Source organism: Sesamum indicum, linkage group LG4 (assembly GCF_000512975.1).
Source record: "Sesamum indicum cultivar Zhongzhi No. 13 linkage group LG4, S_indicum_v1.0, whole genome shotgun sequence".
Taxonomy (NCBI): Eukaryota; Viridiplantae; Streptophyta; class Magnoliopsida; order Lamiales; family Pedaliaceae; genus Sesamum; species Sesamum indicum.
The window spans coordinates 14,594,616-14,619,317 of record NC_026148.1 but is presented as its reverse complement, the minus strand read 5'-3'; the positions used below and the strand labels follow the sequence as shown (position 1 = coordinate 14,619,317).

General features: G+C 34.9%; 1 protein-coding gene and 1 long non-coding RNA gene across 3 annotated transcripts; one reads left to right on the top strand and one right to left on the bottom strand.

Annotated features, from left to right (window-relative positions):
• Nucleotides 1,122–2,475, top strand: LOC105161050. Its single transcript, XR_847734.2, has 2 exons — nt 1,122–1,834; nt 2,028–2,475. It is a non-coding gene; the product is annotated as an uncharacterized LOC105161050 (long non-coding RNA).
• LOC105161051 (probable aspartyl aminopeptidase) lies at nt 2,644–17,163 on the bottom strand. Of its 2 annotated transcripts, none has more exons than XM_011078617.2 (10): nt 16,937–17,163; nt 16,760–16,850; nt 14,464–14,599; nt 13,974–14,246; nt 12,575–12,722; nt 10,633–10,872; nt 9,337–9,469; nt 8,523–8,704; nt 2,986–3,098; nt 2,644–2,785 (listed from the first exon to the last, which is right to left on the bottom strand). In XM_011078617.2, exons 1-10 carry the CDS (start codon nt 17,129–17,131, stop codon nt 2,677–2,679), a joined length of 1,620 nt encoding a protein of 539 aa, XP_011076919.1. In that variant the 5' UTR covers nt 17,132–17,163; the 3' UTR covers nt 2,644–2,676. The 2 variants fall into 2 exon arrangements, with proteins under 2 accessions (XP_011076919.1, XP_011076920.2); XM_011078618.2 differs by having other exon boundaries at nt 16,760–16,845; nt 16,937–17,107.

The following is a 24,702-nucleotide window of genomic DNA, read 5'->3' as shown; positions in this document are numbered from 1 at the left end:
TTGTTGCTCAGAGAGATTGAAGCATCAATTGTAGACTTGTGCTGTTGGAGGCCCTCTGGTTAAGGGTAAAATGGTAATATCATCTCCTCAATTTCTGATGTTATTTTCACATTTATTCTTTAAAAAGATTGTAAGGATAGTATTGACATTTCTACAGCATCGTCTAAACATTACATAATTACGTCAAATATCAATTAAAATAAAAGGGTATTTACCATTTTCTTCCTCTGTTTATAATTCAATTGCAAAGACATCTTACGATTATTCAATTTTTTTAATATCGTCCTTCCGACCAAATTCCACCCCTTATTTTCGTTCAAATGTTAGTATCTTATTAAAATACTCTCAAATTACCACATAAATTTGTCAAAAAAAGAATAAATAAATAAATAATTCCCTCTTTTTTATAAACACAATGTCAATATAGTCCCTCTTGGGTCTTTCTATTAGGTTGTTGAGACTTGAAAGGTCACTAAATGGAAGAAAATTATAGTTAAAAAAAATTAATCCCAAAAGTAAGTTAGTAAATAAAGTGATAATGGAGGAAGATGAAGGGTAATTTTTGACAAAAAGTAAAGTAAAAAATAATAGTTGGGTATTTTGTGATATGAAAGTTGATGGAATAAGTATTTTAATGGCTTTTTACATATAAACTCTCTTAAGGGGTTGTAGTAATTTTCACTTTTTTCATACTAATTTTTCTCTTTACTTACTCCTTTTACTTCCCTAGCCAAATCAAGGTTCAAATGATAAAGACAATAATCAATGCCCAAACCTTATATATATATATATATATTGAATAATTTAATCATTGTAAGGGGGAAGTACCTGAAATGCCCTACTGAAAAGTGGTCAGATCATGGCTGGAAGGATAACATTGAAAAAAAGGAATAATTTTAAGACGATTTTGCAATTGAGTTATAAATAAATGGATGAAAATGATAAACACCCGATGTTTATAGTAATTTTCCAAACAACTTCGTGATTGTAACTAAGCTAAAACTATAGGGCATCGGCATGTGGTTTACCTAAAAAGAACAATATTAACAACAGTTACCAAATACAAGACTACAACAATAAAGTTCGTCAATAACAAAGAATAACATCGACTAGCAACTGTCAAGTAAATGACATCAGTTATCGGAGAAAAGTAACAGTGAAAATATTAAGTTTTAGCACGCAATGTATAAGATTTGAGTGCAACTTAAACATCTATATCTCCATCTGAAATACAACTATATTAGCATGCAGGAGCATGCGACCAACAACCTTCATGCCCATAGAATACATGGAGAAATTTTAGTCTGAACCTGACTTAGCCAAACCTAAATAAATTATATGATAAGTGCAATACACTTACCGTTTGATTGGTGATTGATTTGGGTCGACCAAACCTGATCGGATAAGAATTTCTGAAATACATGTTTGTGGTGACAAAATTATCTCTTCTGCCACCACGAATCTTCCCATGTACGCTAACATTCCAGCTCCCTGTCTTGTTTTTCCACGAATCTCACAACAATTACACACAAGCAATTTCTACGTGATATATGGTCCGAAAAGACCTGTTATCACACTCTAGACAAAGTATAACTCAACGGCTAAAGCATGTTTGCATGTCTTTTAGCATGAGCAACCGGCAAAATTTAGGCTTTACAGGTAGGTTTTTCCTGCTTTATGAGCACTGGTGCTCTTCTCGTGCGCCTCCTGATAGAGCGAGTCCTATCAATTAAATGGGTATAAATAGCTTGCTATTATTCTAACACCATCACACATCTTCTCCAGTCGCAAGACTAGATATCGTTTCGAAGTATTGGATAACTTGCTGCATAATGTTTGTTTCCTCTTTCAACCTCAAGCTTTCAAGTTAAATAGACACAAACACACACGCACACACACATACATGGACACACACATGCTGGAAAGCATGTTACATCGATAGATATGCAATAATTCTACATTACGAGATTCATTCCCCTTTCTTGATTTTAGCACCTGATAGTATGTATATTTTTGTTATGTTGCAGACTCGTTATCATGGAGAAGCAGAACACAGAGCTGTATATGGAAAACTGCCAAATGATCCGTGAAAATGAAAGGCTGCGTAAGGCAGCTGAGCAACTCAATCAGGAGAATCAGGCCTTACTGGCTGAGTTAAAGCAAAAGCAGAGGCTTTTAGAAGCAATTGTGCATCAGAAGCCTGATGCTCAACTCAAAATTGGCTCCAGCTCATCAACAGGAAACAAGAAATGCAATAAAAGTCAATTGCAGAAACACAACTAAAACAAGTTCCAAGACATTCTGGGACTTCCTTGGCAATGTTCCGTCAATTATGTGAAACTCTATGAGTTTATACCCAATGTTATATCATTTATGTGAAGCCTATGGCTCATAAATGCTTTTCTAGTCTATTGCTCATGTCAATCTGCATTCAGTAATAAAAGTTTCTGCAGTTTTACAGAAACATAATAAAAAGTTGGGTTTTAGAAAATTTATGTGCAGACATAGTAGGCCAAACCTCTCTTCTTTCCTCCACTGTGTGCATGTGCGGATGTGTTCTTTAATCTTCCTTGCCTCTGTCTAGCATAACCCTGGCTGCATGGGAAGAACAGCAGGAGGATGGATTGAACAGCGGACCAATTTCTGAATGCCTTAAAATCTTTCTGCATTGAGAAGCTAGAAATCAACATTCAGCTTTTTGTCAATGCTTGAGAACGTTTTATAAAATGCCTTGAAATGCTTGTAAGCAATGTCCACATCCTCTTTTCCGCATATTTCCCTCACACTGCAAGTGAACACAAGAAAGCAACTCGAGAAATGAATATGAATAGTGTTTAAGAATAGACGATAGACATACAAAATGGAACTTCACGGAACAGCTGCGGGATCAATGATGAAATGGCTTTTTTTCCTCAGAATGATCTACTACTCGCATTTTAACACATCTAAGTCAGAGTATAATTTGACATGGCAACTTAAGCTCACCTGTGCATAGATAGCTGAGCTATGCCACAATCAACTGTACGAATTCCAACTCCTGAAGCCAGTATTGGACCTATCGTTGATCCGCATCCCATATCATTTCTCACAACAAATTCCTGCACAATATAATGCATTGCATAACAATGATGATGCATCCATGAAAAATTTTATGCATCAATTAGAGCTTCCCCATCTCTTTATGTGATTTCTTAGTTGAGAAGCCAACTTCTAATGTATAGTGCTTAGACAGTGGCACTTAAATTCCTCCATACCTTATTTGAGTTCAAAACGTTCCAAACACACGAGAAGAGTTTGTAAGATCTTTACATGATACAGAATTTCTAGATGTAGAAAATTGGATAACACAAAACGACATTAACATACCCATCCACCCTATGATAATTGTCAAGGCATATATCTTGGACATGTCAGAGAACACCAAATGAGTTCTTGACATACTCATGCCAGAAAAAATGGAACTGTTGTAAGCAGCAACAACTTAAGTTCATGAGTAATTATTTGAATATTAATTGTCAATGACAAGTCAATTTCAGGCACAAGCTTCAATTTTCTACATCGATTGATTCCTATTTTAAACATTGGGAATGCCCTCCAGTAATTAAAGCATTTCCCAACCAGAAGGTTCAATCTCAAATCAGTAGACAAGAAAGCGATCACACCAAACGGAATTGCTATCAACAACTTATGGTAATACAACATAACACGTTCTATCCCACGTCAATTCCTACAGGTCAAGACAAGCTTCAGCTTGTACTAGTTTACCAAGGGTCCATTGTTGATGTGGAAACGGCCGAAAGGCCAAGAGTAGAATCAAATCAAAGTCCTTACAATGGTAAGAGAGCCACTCACTTGGTGTTACCAAGTAGGTTTTGTATTGGTGGAGTGGGCCTTGGGCTATGGGCCAAGGCTGTAGGATGCAACAAGCACGTCAAGTGTTTGAAAAAGGGACTTCTTAATGCCCCATCCTACGTTGAATGTGGAGAATTGTGCGAGTGATATATAAGGGCTTAGCTAGCATCCAAATATCAGATACTTAACAACGGTAAGTGTCTGATTCAGGTCCTTAAAAAATGATAATCTGATGGCGAAAACTTCAAGAATAGGGTGTGAGTGCAGGAAACTAGAATTCTTTATAGGTTTTGATTTGATGCTGTCAGCAATCTGGCACACGTGGAGCAATTAAATGCCAGCTATCCAATTAGGCATTTACGCAAGAAGAGGGGGAGAATACAGCCGTTAGATTGATGGTTGCAAATTGGGAATGGAACAACATGCCACGCCATTTCATTTACTTACGTGGCAACACCAGGATGCCACTCACTGAAGCGAAGACGAGGTAGTTTGAGCAGCTGACAAGAGGACCACACCCATGCTTACAATGAGGATTCAGGACTTAGAGGCACCAAGGCCAGGATTTCATCTGGCAATTCTTTCAGCGAAAGGCTAGCTTAGCTTTCAACTATGGCAGGACCACTTGCACGTGGAATTGCCTTGTTAATCTTCTATTATGTCATCATTTGTTGCCCAGGACACCAGCAATGTATTTAACCTAGTACGTTTCATATTTCAATATTACTGAAATAGTTTTTTCTTGTGCATCCTCATCTCCTTTCTTTTCTAGTCTTTGAGAAACCTTCTCTTTGAATCCCGACCCCCTTCTATTGGTCCACGTTGTTACATTGTGGCATCAGAGCCACCTACCTTGGCCATGGCAGCTGAACGAGATCAAACATCAAAGGAAAATCGAGAGGCACAGAAGAAGCAGGAGATCCTGTTGGTTGAAGTTAGAGCATTGGGACAAGCTGGTGAATGAATGGCACCATCATTCTCAGTTAGAGTATGGTAGCCTTGCAGACAGGGTTCCAAATTCCTTTGCGAATATGGAAAACCACCAGAGGACGATACAACAGCAATGGCAAGGAATTGTGGAACAAATCAATTCTAGTTGAGGGTTTAACAGCACAGGCAGATAGAGCTTCAACATCACAACTACCACCAACTATGGGGCAGGAATTAGATACACCATTCACTGGATCTCAGTCACATTTCTTCCCATTTCCTAAGGTGAAGTTCCTAGATACAGTGGTGAGGAGCCAAGAGCATGGGTAAGAACATGTAATCAATACTTTCAGATTGTTGACACTATCACACAAGAGCACAAAGTCCCTTTAGCATCTGTACACTTAGAGGCCAAGGCAGAAATGTGGCTCCAAGGTTTTCTAGAGGGAAAAGGAATGCCCAGCTGGAGTGAGTTTGTAGCTTTGTGCAAGCCATTCTAGAGAGATTTGATGAGTGGGATCCTGAAATAATGGTTGGAGAGTTTCATAGGTTACAACAAAGAGGTTCTGTCAACCAGTATTTAGAAAATTTTGATAACAAAGAATTTCCAGAGGAATTTTTCACAGCTAGCTTCATTAGTGGATTGGAGGAAATTAATGGTGCTGTTCTTACACTCAAACCTGCAACATTGAGCCAAGCAATTTCATTTGCCAAAAGACAAGAAACTACAGAAGAGGCCATAACTCGAGAAGGATTCCATACACCACAAAACCCCCCACCAGCGTGATCATCATACAAACCTCAGCAATTCAGTTCTTCACTTTCAAAGCTCATGTCATACAATCAAAATCTCCAGTCTAACCACCACAACCCACCAACCACTAGAAAACTGTTCAATGCAGCAGAAATGAGAGCAAGGAAAGAAAAAAGTTTGTATATAACTGTGATAAGACGTTTGTGCAAGGGCACAGACGTAAGAGGAGACAACTGCACATGATGATGACTGACAAATAGCTGTCCATTTATGCTGCAGACGTGGATATTAATGAAGAACATCAGGTACTGGAGACTGAAGACATGACTGTGTCTCAATGCCCTGACTAGGAGTGCTAGTTTGAACACTACAAGAATTAAGAAAACATAAGGCAGACTGGCAGAGAGATTTAACTGTTGATAGACAGTGGAGCACCAATTGTTTATTGGGATGAATCAACTGCCGAGGATAGAGGACGTGCATTAGAATACACTGGTGGCGCTAGTTCGTGTTGCTCATGGAAGCAAGGTTATTAGAAGAGTACACTGCCCTTCACTTGGATGATAAAGAATCAAGCCTTCACATACCCTGTGAGACTGCTCAAATAGGAGGCTGCAACATGGTGCTTGGTGGTGACTGGCTTAGAAAACATAGTCTAGTAGACTTTGACTTTCACTTCCTATGATAAAATGAAGATTACTATCTCCAGAACTGTTAAGAATGTGAGCATGAAATCCATCACAGAGCAAGCTGAATTGAGACTCAACTCTGCCAAGTCTATGAGGAAAATGATGAAGAAGGGACCTATGTGCTATTTTGTCAGCTACTTTCCATCATAGGCAACCTGGAGATACAGCAGCAGGAGGAAGTAAGCTTTCAGAGATCTAGAATGAGATTGAAATCAAGAACCTACTCAAGAAGAGGGCGAAGAATACAGCCATTGGATCAAGGATTGCAAGATTGGGGATGGAACAGCATGTGATGCCGTACCATTATTACGTGAAAGACCAAGTTGCAGCTAACTTAAGTGAAGAAGACACCGTTTTGCGTAGCGGCGCAGAGGACCACGTGCACGCTTCAGATGGACTTAGAGGCACCAAGGGCCAGGATATCATCTGGCAATTCCATTAGATCTTAGCTTTCAGCTACCACTACACGTGGAAATGCCTTGTTAATTTTGTATCCTCATTTTATTGCCTAGGATACGAGCAATGTATTTCACCTAGTATGTTTCATACTTTCAGTATGAACGAATAAGCTTTTTCTTCTGCATTCTCATCTCCCTACTTTATAGTTTTAAGAAACCTTCTGTTTGAATCCCACCCCCTTATTGGTCTAGGTTTTTACAGATGCAAGAGGAAATATAGCATTGGCCGGATGCAAGGAGCTAATAAACAATATTCTAATGTAATCAAATTTCTGGCTTCATATCTTGCTGATATATATATATATATATATATGTGTGTGTATTTAATTATGTATGATGTTTTACTTATGTGAAACCCACTTATTTGTCAACCTACAAAAGCTGGGCAGCAAGCAGGGAACATTCAGTTACCAGTAAACTATACAGCTAAATGCATCCTTTTTAGTATAGTAAACCATCAAAGTGGCAAGCAGAGGAACATTGAGTTACTAGTAAACTATATAGCTGAAATGCAGGATTTCTGAACTACGATGTAAGGTACATAAGTGAGTAAACCATCAAAGTGCCTGCGGTAATGGGCACAACACGCCATGCAACAAAAGAAAAATAGGAAGCTGAAGTAATATTGTTAAAACAATTGTTATAACTTACAGGTAATGAAACACCAAAAGGAGAGATTGATATTTACTTAATTATTTAATTCCTGCCATTAAAAGGGTAGCCTGGGCCCCTTTGTCATCACTTGTAACTGGTTTAGACTGGAGGTTCAGAAAGCAGCTGTTCAGTTTGTTATCCTCTTGTCATATCTTTTTATAGCTCATTTAATCAATTCAAATTCCTTAAGCAACAAATGACAGTTCTAACAAAGAGAAATCCCACAGTTGACAAGATAGGCATCCTAACTTCTGGTGCCATTATAATAATAAGGATAAGGGCTTCACTAGTGTATTTCACATTAAACAACAAGAGCAAGAGGATTGCATTCCCTGTGTCTGAATCTCCTCTTTATTCATCTTCCAATTGCAGGAAGTCCCTATATGTTTGGTTGGTAACTTCACCCATCTTTCAGTGGTTTAGAATTGCACATAAATTTTTACTCTCATATTTACTGCTCTTACCTTTATCTGAAAAACATAACTTATACAATGTGTGTGTGTTTCTCTCTCATTTAAAAATATACATAATAAATAAACAGCACAAAACCTCACTAACAAGACATAACGTGATGTCTAAAACATTTTTTTTCTCTCTTTCAAATTCAAGTCAGAGACATCTTTATTCTTCAACTTTACCCTTTCTATCTCACAACGAATTTCAAAATCAAACATCCATCATATTCCCCCAACACAAATCTAAATCACCTCTTCCAAACTCAAATTGTAAAGCTACCCTAAGTTGTTGTCGGTCATTAATATTCCCAGAATGGATACAGACCTTTTTTTCAGAAAAACAGAAAAAAAGAGCCTTTAGTTCCCTTGAGGAGACATTTGTAGCAGTTAAGAGTCTGAAAATATATAGATGGCAGAAGGAATATCTTTTCCCTTGGTGCTACTATAAGTTACTAAATGTCCCTTATTTTTAATTAGGAGTCAAGGAATTTTACGACCTCATAAGATATGATGCTGACCCAGTCCCAAACCCAAGTCTGTTAGTCAAAGGCTAAAACTGTTATGTTCCAGAAGATCAACAAATAACTACAGCACTAACATCTTACATAGAGGAAAAAATTCACGAAAGCATGAGAAAGTGCACCACAAATTAATGAATAAGAAGCATGATTATTTTTCCAGTCCTCTTTTCCTAAGATATTAGCATCAACTCAGTTAAAAGTTTAGTCACCTGAATGGGAAGATTATGAATTTTAGCAACTTCTTTGAAAAGGAAAGATGTGACTCCACTTGTAGCATAACGTTGGTTTGCATTATGCTTTATGACAAGCCCTTTTTGCAACACTGGCCGATGATTTTCTTCATGCTTATCCATAAAATTGGGGTGGACTCCATGAGCCATGTCAGCGGACACTGCACAAGTGTTATCAAACTTAATATTAGTATAATGTTTTAGACAGGATAAATTATAAAGATAAACAAAATAACTTATGACCTCTATTTCCTGGTCTATTAAATCATGTTCTCAGGCATGTCAAATCCCACAACCACTGACAGTAGCAGCACACATGTACAAACTATAAAGAGGTAAGAACTTGGCAAGCTCAAATGTTCTCAGTTTAGGGCTAACAGTTCAAATAGAAAATAACCAAGTCAGCTAGTTCTCATATGTCCGAGGTATTAGCAGGCTGCAACAGATGACTGAAGATATCTACTTCAACCATTAATTGGAATGATGACTTAATGCAATAAGAGAGTGCATCTATTGACAGGTCCAGAAATATACAAAAATTGTCTCCCACCTATATAAGCCATATTTACAGTATCATTTCATATGAAACTTCCTTGAGTTGGAAATGTGTTTTTTGATCAAGTCCATGCTGCATAATGGCACAAGTTTTTCCTTGTATTGGAAAAATCCCTAGTTTCTTAAAGAAATTACACCAACAATCATTGTAAATTTCAGAAAAAAATCAAATTTCGCATGCAGAATGCAGATTTATGAGAAATAAGACATATACTCCTGCCCAGAAGGAGCAGCATACCAAGAAAAGAATGACGTATTGCCCGTGCAAAGCCACATTCCCCAACCGACTGTTGACCTAGAGAGGCACTTATTCGTCTCATGGCCTCAAACATAGTTGGGGCACCTGCTCCCTGGTATGAATCTGAACCAACCTATTAAAATGTAAAGTGGTTATTGAAATAATGAGTTTGAAAATATAAAACTTAAAGGCATCAGTGCTCCACACAAGCTTGATTTAAATGTGCACTTGTATGGCAGTTGAAGATAATTTCTTGAACTCAGAACCTACTCATCCTAACCCATACCAAAAGTATCTTCTATTCTCACATAATCAATTATCTTTATATTGATTTTTCTGTGTAGATATGTTTCAAATTCATCATCCATGTTGAACAACATATTATTTAGTATGAACAAAAAAAATGAAAGCTTTTCGCAGTGCTGTCTTTCAAGTATGAAAGAGGTTCATATTGTTAAGGGCTTGAAGCCCTTGGCTTTATGGCACATGTGAAAATCATGTTTTGTGAAACAGCAAATTCATTCCAAGTACTTGCTTTCAATTCTCATACAACCTCAGAGCAATGCTTCAGGAAATTACAGGTAAGTTTCTGGTGAGTCTCACTATCACCAAATAGATGCCTGTTTCCATATGGCGTCCTTTTCTTTTTTTTCCAATTTGACATACACTACTGCAAAGAGAATCAGTAACAATGTATTCTGTGTCCTCGATGAACTTATTCTCTCGGATGTCGGTATCATTCTACAGACAAACAAAAAAGTTAGGCACTACACTACTTTTAGTTTCTTTCTCTTTAAACGAATAATGATAGGTGAATCTCATAAAAGAGGAGACTTCAGGAATATCTTTATAAGATCATTGAGACTTGTTTTGTCTTTTCTTCTCCCGAGTAGCATGCAAGAGATATTATCATTAATCAATAGCTTTTATAGGGGAACATAATAGTTTCGGGGGAAGACTTGTTAATGACACCTTTCCATCTGGAACGTCCCCAACTTGATTCTATGAGAAAATGCCCGTCATCAATGGAACCACAGACTGACACCAATATTCAATATAGCTCTTCAAAAGGAGAAAGGAGAAAGGAGAAAGGAGAAAGAAAATATGAGCGATCAGAATTATCCTGCTATGCTTTAGAGTCCCTAGGATCAAATGGACACAAGCTGCATGAATACTGTATTTTTCAATGTTGCCTAGCCAGCTAACATTTGCGAGCTGGCTGTAATGTCAACTCTCAGACCAGGTAGCAGAAGAGTAAGAGCTAAATTCAACTACCACTGTTATGTTCGTTATTACCTCCTCGTTGTCAAATAAAGCAACCATTCGAACTGCATGCTCATTTGCTAAATCTTCAGGTGAAGCACAAGCATCAACAAGAGCTCTCAATGCACAAAAACTTGAAGCCAGATTATCCAATCTTCCAGAAAATATGAACTCATCATTAGCACCTCCAAGGCAGCTGGCTTGAGTATCACAGACATTCAATTCAACACTGGCAATATCTTCAACCTTACAGCCCAGTTCATCTGACAAGATCTGAAAAATGAGTGTATATGGTGACATGCCTTAGATGTTCTGCAATATTTTTAATTACACTGTATGACATGATTAGCTACTAACATTTTGTTCTCAAATAAGGAACGTATAGAGAATATTGACTATAAGAACACACACAAGATAGGTCTATGGAAAGTGCTTTGGCATGCTGTACATGTGTATAGCATGAGACAAGCAGCTGCATGGAGAAGTAATTCTCTAAAAACATCGTAAAGTCAATGTCTGATAACACCTCAATATGTAACCAACAATTATCCATAATATATACAAAACCAGTGCAGTTTTCGCAATAAATCCTATGGCATCATTTTTATTTTACACGAGCAATCTTTCATCTAAACTATTCAATTAATACAATTGTGTAAACACACATTCATCTACAATTCTGAAATATGATCCAAAGAAAGCCCCAGTGACACATACTAGGAAATCTCCCTTAGTCAGTTAGGCAACTCTTTGGCCAAAGTTTATCACATCAACCAAAATTCAGGTGTAATTTCTCACTGAGGACAACATGAACCTTAATTTCTGATCAGTGAAGTGTTCAAATGAATGAAGCAATACCTTGTAATAGATGAAGAAAATATCATCAACTTGGGCAACTTTGATATATTCCTTCAATCTTGCAGATGCAGAGACAGAAGAGAAACTTTATATGGTTTAGGTCAAAATCTCTATATCAAAATAAAAAAAGTTAGGATCCTTGCTGGAATTGGACCCCCAAAAATACAATTCTCAAATTTCAAAAGAAGGTGTTGCTTCCCCAATGAGAATCATTGAGTTGCTTATTCTTAAAGGAAGATATGGCACAGAGAGAAGTATGGAAATCTTTTGGGATAATTATTGCTTGTTCTGGGTATCATTATGCTTTAAATAGATAGTGATACTATTATTGCCGTTATCCCTACTCAAATCCCATAAGAATGCAGTTTGAAATAAGTTGAGAATACGAAATTGTAGAGCCGCCATCTTCAATCGGGTTGTGGAGTGATTGGGGAATGTGTCTTAAAGTCCCTGCTGCAGCTGATAAGTTTATTGATCATCCATTCAGGCTCCAAATATATATTGTATTCTAGACACTTAAAGATTTTAAAAATTGGAACACAACGGAGATATGCAATACACGATGCTGTCATTTAGGAAATCTGATGAAGTTTCAGAAAAAGATACAAAACCTAAAGACATTCAGCAAACTGCCAGCACGAGATCTAGTAGATTTCATATGTTCTGTTCATATTAGCAGCGAGCACTGGATCACATCTTGTGCAGAATTATCCACTATAAAAGTGATCCTTACTGTTTTGCTAAGTCTATATTGTCTTTTGCTGAGATTACAGGTATGAGTTTTAAGTAAAAATGGCCTCGGAGAATATGCACTTTGACCATCTGAGAAGACTGTCAACAATATAGAAATTTATATCTATCAACAAAGATCTTTTCCGAGAGAAACTTATATTTGCTTGCAACGCAAACATAGACCTTTATGATTTCTTGGGCTTGTAAGAGTTCCAGGTACTAAAAGACAACATGCTTTGTGCAGAAGCAACTCTCCTTTTTGCATATTTTTCTAAAAAGATTATAACTTTCTTCACATGCTTTCAATAGTTGATCATAGCCCAATTGAAAGTCATCCAAGTTCTCCAGATATGCTACCACAGAAGAATGGAATCTCAGAGATAACCTGCATGAGCAGCGGGTGATGAGCGTCTTTTGAAGATGATGCACTAGTTTTGTCATTGGTCTCGGCAGATTCTTTGTCAGCTTCCGTTGCCAAAAGAGGGATGAGATGAGTCTCAAGGTTCGGCTTAAACCCATCTGTATTTACAGTCCTAACAATTAATAAGCAAACATAAAAGCCACAAATATCAGTGATGCCAGAATTTGAATATGAGCAGAACTTTTGGCACATGGTCAATGCATGGAATAGATTATAAAAAAAATAAGTTAAAACAAACTGAAAATAATCTCTGGGGTGGTGCTCAAGAATGAACCAGTTTGAAGAAACCTTAACAAAACCATAACAGAAAACATCAGGGCTTCGCGACTTGCTCCAACACAAACCTTACAGACGACACTTAATACATTTGACAACTCTTTGTATGTATTTACAAAAGAACAAAAGGAAATTGCTTGTATGTAATTAAACACAGAATTAACAATCAAAGTCAAGTTAATCTTGGTTTCATCATGTGAAAGTAAATGCATGTAGTCTAAAGAAAGAGAAAACATTTTGTAAAATAGTCCCCTATGCAACTCTCAGTTAAAAGAAAGATGCAAGAGACATTTAAGAATTAGCCTTTTTACAAGCATAGGCTCGCAATAAAAAAGTGAGTTGATCAGTGCCAGAAATTGCTCATTGAACCGTCTTTTTGATATGTTGAGACTCAAAAGAAGAATGAAAGTGCGTCTATATTACAAGGTAAAACTTCCTTTCCAAATTGTTTGCAGGGCAATCCACCAAATGTGATTCTATTCTGTTTAAAGCTTGAACCTAACTATCATCTAATAATTAGTGCACCCAATCATTTAGAGATAGAACTACGGGAACCATCACATATAAATGAGAAACAATCAAACAGAAGCATATACAACCAGCACAACCAGTGGAAAAAGTAGCAAGGAACGAAGATTCTTTTAGCTTAATATGGAAAGAATGTGAAAAAATACAAACTGACATGGGGGCAATTTTTGTCTCCCTTTCTATTTCTGATAATTTGCAAAATTTCCAACTTCAACTCTAATCATTAATGGTCAGTTGAATGAACCAATTAGTTCAGTAGTTGAAGAAAAAGTAGAAGCATCCATGAGTTGTATCAAAATCTACCAGGAACGACATCTCCAACAGCACAAGTCCAAACTACATAGAGTGTACTACATAATCTTTCAACTGTAGATCTCCCATTTTGGTTGATTATCACTATATCAGGCATAGACTACTAAAACTTTAAAACTACTCTATCACAAGAAAAGCATATTGTATCCATGGGTAGTGAACAGCCTTTTAACTCAGAACACAGATTTGGAGAAAATTTAGCAAGACAAAAAAGACAGTGCAGAAAGTGAGGGCAAAAACAACAGACCTATTGAGATGAATAGCAAGTGAAGGTACTCTTAATAAAGGTCTCTTTATCTTGACCAGCTTATGAGAGAAGGAACCATTATCAGCCCTAACAATAACTCTTCCAGCGAGGCTTAGGTCTCTGTCAAACCAAGTATGCCATAAACCACCACCATAAGTTTGTACATTGACCATTAGATAGCCAGATTTAGATGATGCAGACTTTGGCTTCAGTTTAAGACATGGGCTATCTGTATGTGCAGCGATCACATGAAAACCGTTGCCAAGGGAATACCTGCAAAACTAATTTGGGGTCTTCATTAACGAATATCACAGATTAAACAGGAAAAAAGCTAGAAGAGTTTTGATGCCATAGGCCAGAAAGCATAAACCATAAAGTACATAATCAAAAAGCAACAAGGTGAACGAAGAAAGCAAGTGATTTAGAGAAGCCACTGTCATGCAATGATGTAGCAAAGCTTTAGTAATGTACAAAGATTCATTTAACTCACTTTTCACCAATGGCAAAGGCAACTAAAGAAGACATGTTCCGAGTAAAAAAATAGCAACCACCAGGCTTTAGTTCCCACTCTTCATTCTCATTAAGCAAATGAAATCCAGCAGCAAGCAGTTGTCGTTTTGCTTCAGCTAACAAACAAATTAAGAATAACAGTGAATTTAGACTTAAATGGGCAAAAAGAAGAATAAAGTCCCTTAATTCATTTTCATTTTCATTTTCATTTTCTTTTCATGTAGAATAGGTGAGTTGCAAATTCTCTGCATACACTGTACAGTTAACAGAAACATAAACAGCATACAAAATTTATACAACTCACAAACATGATAACACCAGATTCTGTGTCGATTTCAAAATACAGTAGAGAATCCAAACCAGATTGTTTCACAATCTCATGTGACATGGCCATTAAGATTTGCTTGATCCTTTATGATGCATATAAATAATCCGAGATACAGTGTCATTAGTTTTGCTGTCTTAATTTTCATGTAACAATATCAAAAAATTCATCCTGCTGTAGTGTCACAGAAGGTATACAGTCTAAATGCTTTTAGTAGCAAATGGACGAGTGGATATTAAAACCAAGGGAACTCATGTTAAAAGCTAAGCATCTAACTTTCTCCACTATGTGCATAGTTCAACGTCACGGTACTAGCAACAATATTAGTTATGATAGACACGGTATATAGAGATACTAATGAATGATACCGAATAATTGCAGTATAGGATGCTGAAGAAGTAGCAAATGTGTGAAATTGGAAAAGGAAAAAAAAGGTACAAATAACACAAATTACTAGAATATTTTAAAAACTTTTAGTATATTAAATAGAGCATTGTTGTCATACTTGAATTCATAACAGAAACTAGTCCATCAGCAAGTAAGCATATATTTGTAATGATAATTCAAGTAAATCATATAACAAAGTGTTTCCAGAAAAGAAGTGCAAATTCCATAAAAGGATATACTATTCACAAAAATGCTATGTTTTTCAAATATTATTGCTAATACTATCAAGATATGGCTCATAGTATAATCATATCGGTGATATAATTCAATATTATTGGATATTATCAGTAATACATATATACTAGGAGATAATAAATAACGTTAGATATTCTCGGATTTCAGAACTTGATGCTGCCTCAGGGGTTACTCAATAAAAGCAAGGCTGCTAGAATTACTCAAACAACCACAATATACACTATTGCCTTTTGGAAAACAAATTCTAGTCATTTACACAACGTTCAATAGATTATGTGGTTGAATACCATTAATCAAACTGATCAGTATGAAAAAAATTATTGTATCTACTTGCAAACCAGAGTTACTAGAATCGTGCAAGGTAGCTTAACTAAACAAAAAAGTCTTATAAAAATATTTCTTAAAAAATATCCTTTATCTATGTGATCATAACCATATTAATGAAATTCATTTTGAGTGAAATATCAAAATCCTTGGCTGAAAATGAAAAATAGGATGATGAGAAATTTTTCTCTCCTAGCTCACTATTTTCTAGGCTAAGAAGGAACCCGTATAATAATCACCACTCTCCATCTTATTCTCATTCTTTTTTGTTTGATTTTTTCTTGATTTTCCCTTAAGTAGCGGCCGATATTAGAGATATCTATCGATGCTTTAAACTATGATTATGTGTTAGCAGGATGAATTAATTTAAATCTGTGAAATTTTAGCACACTATTTCCTCAATTTTAGGCATTTGCTAAAGAATGAGAAAGCATCATGAAGTAAACACATAAAAGTCAGAATTCACATTACCACAGTGTAACAACTCTTCTTCAAGTCTATCATCTTTTCCTGTGTAAATGGATATCCCAGTTTAACCATGTTGTTGCGAAGGAATCAACTTTCTTTACAGTCTTATAATGCCTTTCTATTTTTGTTTTTCACTTTCAGAATACCCATTGGCCAATTACATTTCTTTTTATAATTTCCACGTACATACATTAGCAGACATTTCATGTGTCTTGCTGTTCTTGTCAGCTCTAACAGTTCACTCCATCCACAGGCATTGATGATCTCAAATATCTCAATGGGAACAAGAGAAAAATATAATGCAAGATTTCATTCTCGTCCTGGTAACTATATTTCTGGCCCAATGATACCAAGGGAACGGGGGGAATAAAAGCCACAGGATTTATACACGTGTCACAACTTCACAACACCGAGTTGCTTCTAATACATAGAGATAGCAAAGAACGTGGGAAGTAATTCAACCATAAAAACCGAATTCTTGTAGAAACGCCTAATTTCAAAACAGAAAATGAGATACCAGTAGCATGAAACTGAGTCCAGGACTCATTGAGGTAATCCAGAAGGTCACCGACTATTGATTGGCTCGATTCAGTATTTGAACTACTGTTCTGCAATAAAAATTTTCATCATAAATTTTCAACTACGGACGTCACAAAATGTACACGATGGACAAAGAAATTACTGAGGCAGAAACCTCGGATTTAGAGCAAAGTGGTGGAGTGATGGAGAGTTTACGGCCGCCGGAACCGGCGCCATTGCGGCGGAGATTAGTGCTGTAACTTGTGTGGATAGTGAGCAAACGTGAAGCATGAGGAAACTTGGGTAAGAGTGCAGATGGTCTGAGGATTGGAGATGGCTGGAGAAGATGAAACCGAGCTAGGGCCGCCATTTTCTCTTAGCTCAAGCTGACGCTGCACGATATGAAGGTTATACGCAAAAAATTATGGTGAATCTCAGTTTGCCCCCCTGAAATATATGCTATTTTCATTTTACCCCCTTTAAACTATAAAATATGCACTTTGCCCCCAACACTTAAAAAATAGAGATAATTACATTGTCCGCCTATGAGGTTTAGTGCAATTATATGTAAACCTCATATGATTTAAAAAATTACATCAAACATCCTTTTGTTAGTCAAAAATCACAAAATTTATCGATATTAGCAAAAAACACTGAATAGAAACCCATAGTTACCTTCAATCGACTTAATATAGAGTCTAATACAGATCAAATAAATTTTTTTGTTTACTAAACTATCTTTATAAAGGTGAAAATATACCTCCTCACATGTATTAACGTATGTGAATATGTATAAAAAATTAAAAGTTTGATTTGAAAATATTTATCTAACCCGTAAAAAGTCAGTAATAAGTATCGGGGGTAAATATGGATTTTTTGTTTAATCGTTTTGCTAATATCAATAAATTTTATTAACTTTGACTAACAAATTGATCTATTTATTAAACAGAAACATACACCAGAGATACTAAACGTAATTTTTTAAATTATAGGGATTTAAATGTAATTATAACAAATAAAAAATAGAATGAAATTAATTCCCTAAAATAAAAAGTTTGTTTGTGTTTTTATTTCTTATATACACAATTAAAAATAATATCACATACATTTCAATATGCCATATATATTAATAATGAATAATAGTTTGGAAGACAAAATAGTATCATGCATATATATATATATATATTGTATTTTAATATTTAAATTATAACATATGTCTTTTCATATTTCCTGTTGATATTAAGATTTTGGGTGTTGGTGGATGTTTATGGCCATAATATTTATAATATTTCTTCTTTAATACCATCTTGCCACTACATCTTATAATGCACAATATTATATTCACTTACTAGCAATTTGTCCCCTTTTTCTCTTGTAACTCATCACATTATTGTCCACTAATTTACATTAAAAATGATGGATGATTTCTACACCTAAAAGGGGCATCATTCTACTTGTCTTTATACGCACATATACACATATATTACATACAATTATTTTATAAGAGAGAGTTATATTAGTTGTTGGAAGGTGTTTCTTTTAGTGGAGCTATGAACTCTACTATGTGGGATATCCACATCTCTCAATTTTTTATTTTTAATCTATGATTCTATGGATTATAACATGTAATTTTATTCAAATTACAATAATCCCCCACAAATTCATAGATTTAAAACTCAAGTTTCAGTTTGCTTTCAACAATTGTACCTTTCTGTTTGAACCACTGTTTAAGTTATCTAAAGTCAGTTATCACCAGTCAAATAGAATTAAGCCTTGAATTTGAGTCTGTGCGTGTGACAACATCTGTCAGTAATAACAAGACACCGACTTTGTGTTGATCTTTAGAGTTGACACTTAGGTCATGTGTCCTGATCCTATTTATGAATGTTTTCAGGAATAATCCAATTCCTTAATTGCGGCCAAACAATTGCATTTACTTAGTTAGGCATCTCTAGGGATGCATTGCTAGTATTTCCTCTAATAGACTTGGCCCTATTCAGAGTTAAACTCTTATTGTACTTGCAGTATCAGTACCTTTCAAAATTACAGTGGATAGACTCCAGATACAAAGTATCAGTTTGTTTTTGGTGCTCTGACATACCATACAACTTGTTAATACCACATTGAACCTTCTTTGTGAGATCTCCACTTAGAAGGTTGGGTTGCTATCGTAGATATATCACTGATGGATTTTCAGTCCCATTCCCAATCTGGATTTGTTGGATTTGTGATAGATCCTTTTATCAAAGGATCAGCCACATTGTCCTTTATTCACACAAAGTCAATGCCTATTACTCTGTCTGACATTAATGCCCTTATAGACTTAAGTCTAATTTAAATGTGTCTTTTGATTGTATTTATGACTTCGAACCTTTATAATTGTGGTTTGACTATTACAATGTACAACAATAGGTGGAAGTGACTGGCTTATAATGGGAAGTTGTGATAACAACTCATGTAATCATTTTGCCTAGGTACCAATCGTATCCAATGCACATAACTCGGCTTCAAAAGTAGACCGGATTGTCAAAGTCTGTTTTGCATACTTCTAGGAGACTGCGCCCCCACCAAAGGTAAATGCATGTTCTGAACACCCATTACTATCGAAGTTTTTAGCTATCCAGTTAGCATCATTATATCCCTCAAGAATAGCAGGGAATCTGCAATAATGTATGACCAGTGATACCGTGCCCTTTAAGTACCTTAGTACCTAATCCAAAGCTCCCCAATGAGTACTGTCCGGACAACTAGTGTATCTAGCCAACTTTGAAATAGAAAAGATATATCTGATCGTGCCATTTGCCAGATACTGCAAACTTCCAATGATTTGGGAATATCTAAGTTGTGCCACTGGAACACCAATTTCATTTTTGAATAAAGCCATAGAAGGATCACACGGGCTCTTAGCAATTCTACCGTTCTAATAACCGAATTTCTGAACTATCTTCTCAATGTAATGAGATTGAGAAATGGCTATCTCATTTGTTGAACGAATCAACTTGATACTAAGAATTACATTAGCCTCACCATATCCTTCATTTCAAACTTATTCCTTAAAAATGACTTGGTTTCGATTATAATATCTAAACATGATCCTATTAATAAAATGTCATCTACATACAGGCATAAAATAATTATTTTATCTCCTTTAGCCTTACAACAGATACATTTATCACTTTCATTTACAATGAAGTCAAACGCAAGAATAATTTTATCAAATGTTTGGGTACTTGTTTAAGTCCATAGAGAGACTTAACAAGTTTACACACTTTGTACTCGTTACCATGAGCTACAAATCTATAAGACTGATCCATGTCTTACATTTTAAATTCTGTAATAATAATAATAATAATAATAATAAAACTCACTAATTATACAAAACGTACAAGTTTAGCCGATATATACAAAAGACAGCAAACTGTAAGAAAACTGCAAAGAAACTGACCGAAATTGCCTTAATCTTCTTGAACAGCCTACAGATCCATACTGTCATGTGGCAGGCAGTTGTCTTGAGTTAAACAACACCAACTGTCTACACATACTTGTTTCAATCGTCTCTTGCCTCAATCTGCAGCCAATCACCAAATTGATCTTGACACTAGTCTACCAAAACCTCCCGACAGTATGCTCGTCCAGTTAGACCATCCTAAGCTCACAATATAATTCCTTGCCTAAAAATTTCCGCACATTTAGGATTGCTCGAGCGCACTATCTAATATTTTGCAGGCAAATCCCACACATCTGAGTATTGCTAGTGCACACATAACCCACCAATATGTGTGCATCATGCATAACTCTACATGCCAACACCCACTGTTGAGTCTAATTAGAAAAGTCTACAGCGCTAGACCTAACAACATCGCAAAGGGCTAACAAATGATTATTACAGAGAAACTCCATGCCAGGTAATATAATGTCATAATTTTTTGACAGTGATGTCGCCCAAAAAATGAGATTGATTGTATTGTATTATCAGGATATGATTCAACAACGTTGTCACTGGAGTTCTTACAAGAATTTTTCTCCCTCGAAATGAAAGAATATGGAGGATATTTATACTACTATAAAGTTACATTATTTTAGGGTAGGTAAAGGTGAAATACCATTTCGTCCCTCACCTACACCTATCACACGACTACGATTTGTTTACTGGGCGTACTTCAGTAATCTACCGCATTTCATTGGTTTGATAAGTTTGACCACAAACTTTCCTTTAAGGGAGATATTCTTCTTTCCTTGTCGGGACGATCTTTCCCTTCATCAATACAATTTGCTTCTCTTCCACCAGACAGACTTAATCTGTTTTATCCCATTGCACTGAGGGTTTTATAAATTATACCACATTTCCTTCCTACGGCTAAATAAAGGGTTAATTGTATTTCACCCCTTGCAAAAGTATTAATAGCAAAAAAAAACCCCAATTGAACGAAAAAAACGCGATTCTTGAATTTCTGAAAAGAAAAGTCACTACCTCCCGCATCAGAAGTCGTATTGTCTTTCTTTAACTTACGCAAAACAAAATGGTATTTTATTCAATTAATATTTCAAGTAAATTAAAAGTAACAATATCAGAAAAAAATCATAATAATTTTGTAAAAAAATATGAAGTACTGAATCAATATTGATGTGCCAATGAAAACGGACTTAACATTAAGTCCTCTATGAGCTTTTTGTAAATACGATTTATTACACCATTTGTTATATTTAAATATAAAAAACATTATATAAAAAATTCTAAGTTGAATAATACTTCAAAGAAAATAAATAAAAAGATAAGTACATTTACATTCATGAAATCAAACAAGCCAACTATCATCAGAACCGACATATATCCGTGTGAAATTCAAAAAGAAAATTGCAGTTTTGATCCCACACACGATAGATCTCACAACTTATGGACTTAACATATTTAATTCTATAGGACAAGAATTTGTAGTATTTTTGGTCCAATTGAATTAAAAATCGTAGCACGTCTGATCTCATTGGATAAACAGTTGTAGCAGTTTTTGTCCCAAATGCTATAATTATTTAATTTTATGGGACTAAAAGTGCTAAATCCGTAAACAAAAGTGCAATTTTTTCAAGATTGAAACTTGAAACATTTAAGTGGTGAAGCTTTAATTTAAGCCGAATCATCTAAAGAATATGTCACAATATCTATTTTTCTCATCGTAAATTCTGCAAATAGAGGTTGGTTATAGGGAGAGCAGCCTTTAAATAAGCACCAACACCCAACATTTTGGGCGAAATGCTAGAATTCGTTTACTATCCAAAATAAGGATTGATATGTTATTTTTTAAAATTTAGGGGACTAAAGTGAAGAAACAAAATTCCAGTCAGATTTTTATGAAATATGGTCATAAGGACTAATTTGAAACAAATCTAAAGTTTGGGGATGCTAATGTAAGAAAATAAAGGTGAGAGACTAAAGTGATTTTAAATATAAATTTAAGGGACTAATTATATTATTTATCCTAAAAACATCATTGGAAAATAAATAAAAATCATTACAAAAGTGATATTAATGGTAAAAATCAGATATTAATCGACTTATTTGTAGTTACCAAAATATTAAAATGATATTAATAACAAAACTCAAGTGTAGAATAAATTTGTATCCGTACTCAACTTTCATGTTCTATTTTTTTTTTCTCTAATTCTTCTTTTTATCTTTTATGAAAACTATTTCAATTTTTTTTACTTTTCTCTCTTCTCAATTTTTATATTATATTTCTATATAATAATTTTTTATAACTTAAATATTTTTTTATGTATTCTATCACATCCCTAAGGGTAGGACTCTCACTTTAGGTCAGCAAAATTCTGACTTGATTGTCAGTTTATTACCTGTACTTGGAGGAATGTAAGTAAAAGTTTAGTGAAGTCATGAGTGAGTGCACACGTGGAAGAAAATAGTCATAATTGAAAACTCGATTAAAATAGTGAAACATATGGTATTGATCAGCAACAATATGATCGAGCCTATGAAAATCAAATCAGGCAAGGACCGAATCTCACGATCACCATCTTGTGTCTCCCAAAAAATCGTTTATTATCTTATCTTTCATGCAGGGAACAGCCCTACGACCGCATAGAATTGGCCATGCCTAGGTACATGGCGGCGCCAATCACGCACAGACAACCTCTAGCTTGCTCATGAAAGGACACCTAAGTGGGAAATAAACAAAGAACCCTCAACTGGTAGCCCAAATACTATCCCAGCGTGCCCTGCGAACCGTCCAGCCCCGGTCCCTTTGATCGCTTAACAAGAACCGCATGATCAAATGCATAAAGCCAGTCGATCAATCATATAAAAAATAGACAATTTAAAAACCACACACATATTCAATTACGACGAATTGAGCAATATCTTATAAATGGAACCTTTTCAATACTTATATGGACTCTAGAGATGGCTTCAAACGGAAGTTCATAAAGAATACTGGAGTACCACATAATAAAAATAATAATCACGTAGTAACACTTATCTCCACAGAGTTTCAAAGGCCCATTCAAGTTGGAAAGATAACCAAATATTATATTCATTTTCGATTATCAATGGACAATTTCAAAAAATATTTTACTCAAGTCCGTCGTGACGAAGACCACTTTTGATACTTACATATACTCATGCACGGTATACATATATTCCTCTAGTTTTGTAAATACTACTATAATTTTATATTGTAGTCACCAGTAATCCAGATGATTACTGTGGTGCACACCTGGACTTATCTCGAAGAAATTGGGTCAATAGTTCCTCTACAAGTACCCTCCCATTATTCCAATATATTTAAAACTATGACTGCGATAGTCATATATACCTTAATATAGTTACACACTAATTATATCTATATCCATGTACTAAATATATCATATTTCTTGTATATTTTGATTAGTTAACTAAATATAATTGGTAAAACTAGTTGAAAAAATGAGGATGATTACCAACAAATAAGTAGAATATTTAGTATTCTACACTCTATTTGTAATTTTAGAATATTAATTCAATTTAAATTAGTCAAAGTGAATTAATTGATAATTAGTTGGTATACAAATTCCACTTTCAACTAGTGGAGAATATTATCTAACTTGTTATGTTAAACAATATCAGGAATAAGTACTCTTATATTTAATTAATAAATGTTTATTAAAATAAGTAATTGACAAATATTATTTTGTAACGAAGGAAATATAATTAATAAAAAGTAATTAAAATGATATTAGATCAATTAACTAATTTACTAATAAACAAATTAAATGACTATAATTGATCTATCAAACTTTAAATATTTTGAATTATAACCTATAATTTATTTAGATCGATTGGTCCTTCCATTTTCATATAATTTCATTTCCTACCATGGGTGATAATAAATTAAATATTAATATAATAATACAGGATGTTACATATTTATTTAAAATATTTTTAAAGATAAATTACAATGAGCTCCTTTGAAATTTGTTATAATTATAAATACGCTGTTGAAATTATAAATATTCTAACAAATACATCGTTGCGATATTTTATTGTAGAGGGTTTTATAATTTCAAAGAGATACTTCTAATTTTTAAAATATCGATTAATATTTATAATTATGACAAATTTCACGGAGTCAAATCGTAATTTTTTTTATTTTTAATAATATTTTTTTTAAAATTTGTTTTTAATTAATTGTGCAAGCAGCAGTACTAAGAAAAGTCAAAGTGGAGTTCGTCCCCCCAATACCTTAGTCCGGAAGACAATAAGCTACTTTTTCTTTGGGAAGCGTTACCTCACTCAGACTCTCATAGCGTCCTCTGTTTAGTGATCCAATTTCCGAAAAGGCCCTCAGTTTTCTCTATTATTTACATCTCTATCCACCGTCTCCTGAAATCGTTTCTTTTACTCTCACATAGAAAAATATAGAGATCCAGAAATTAAACAAAAATAAGAACTAA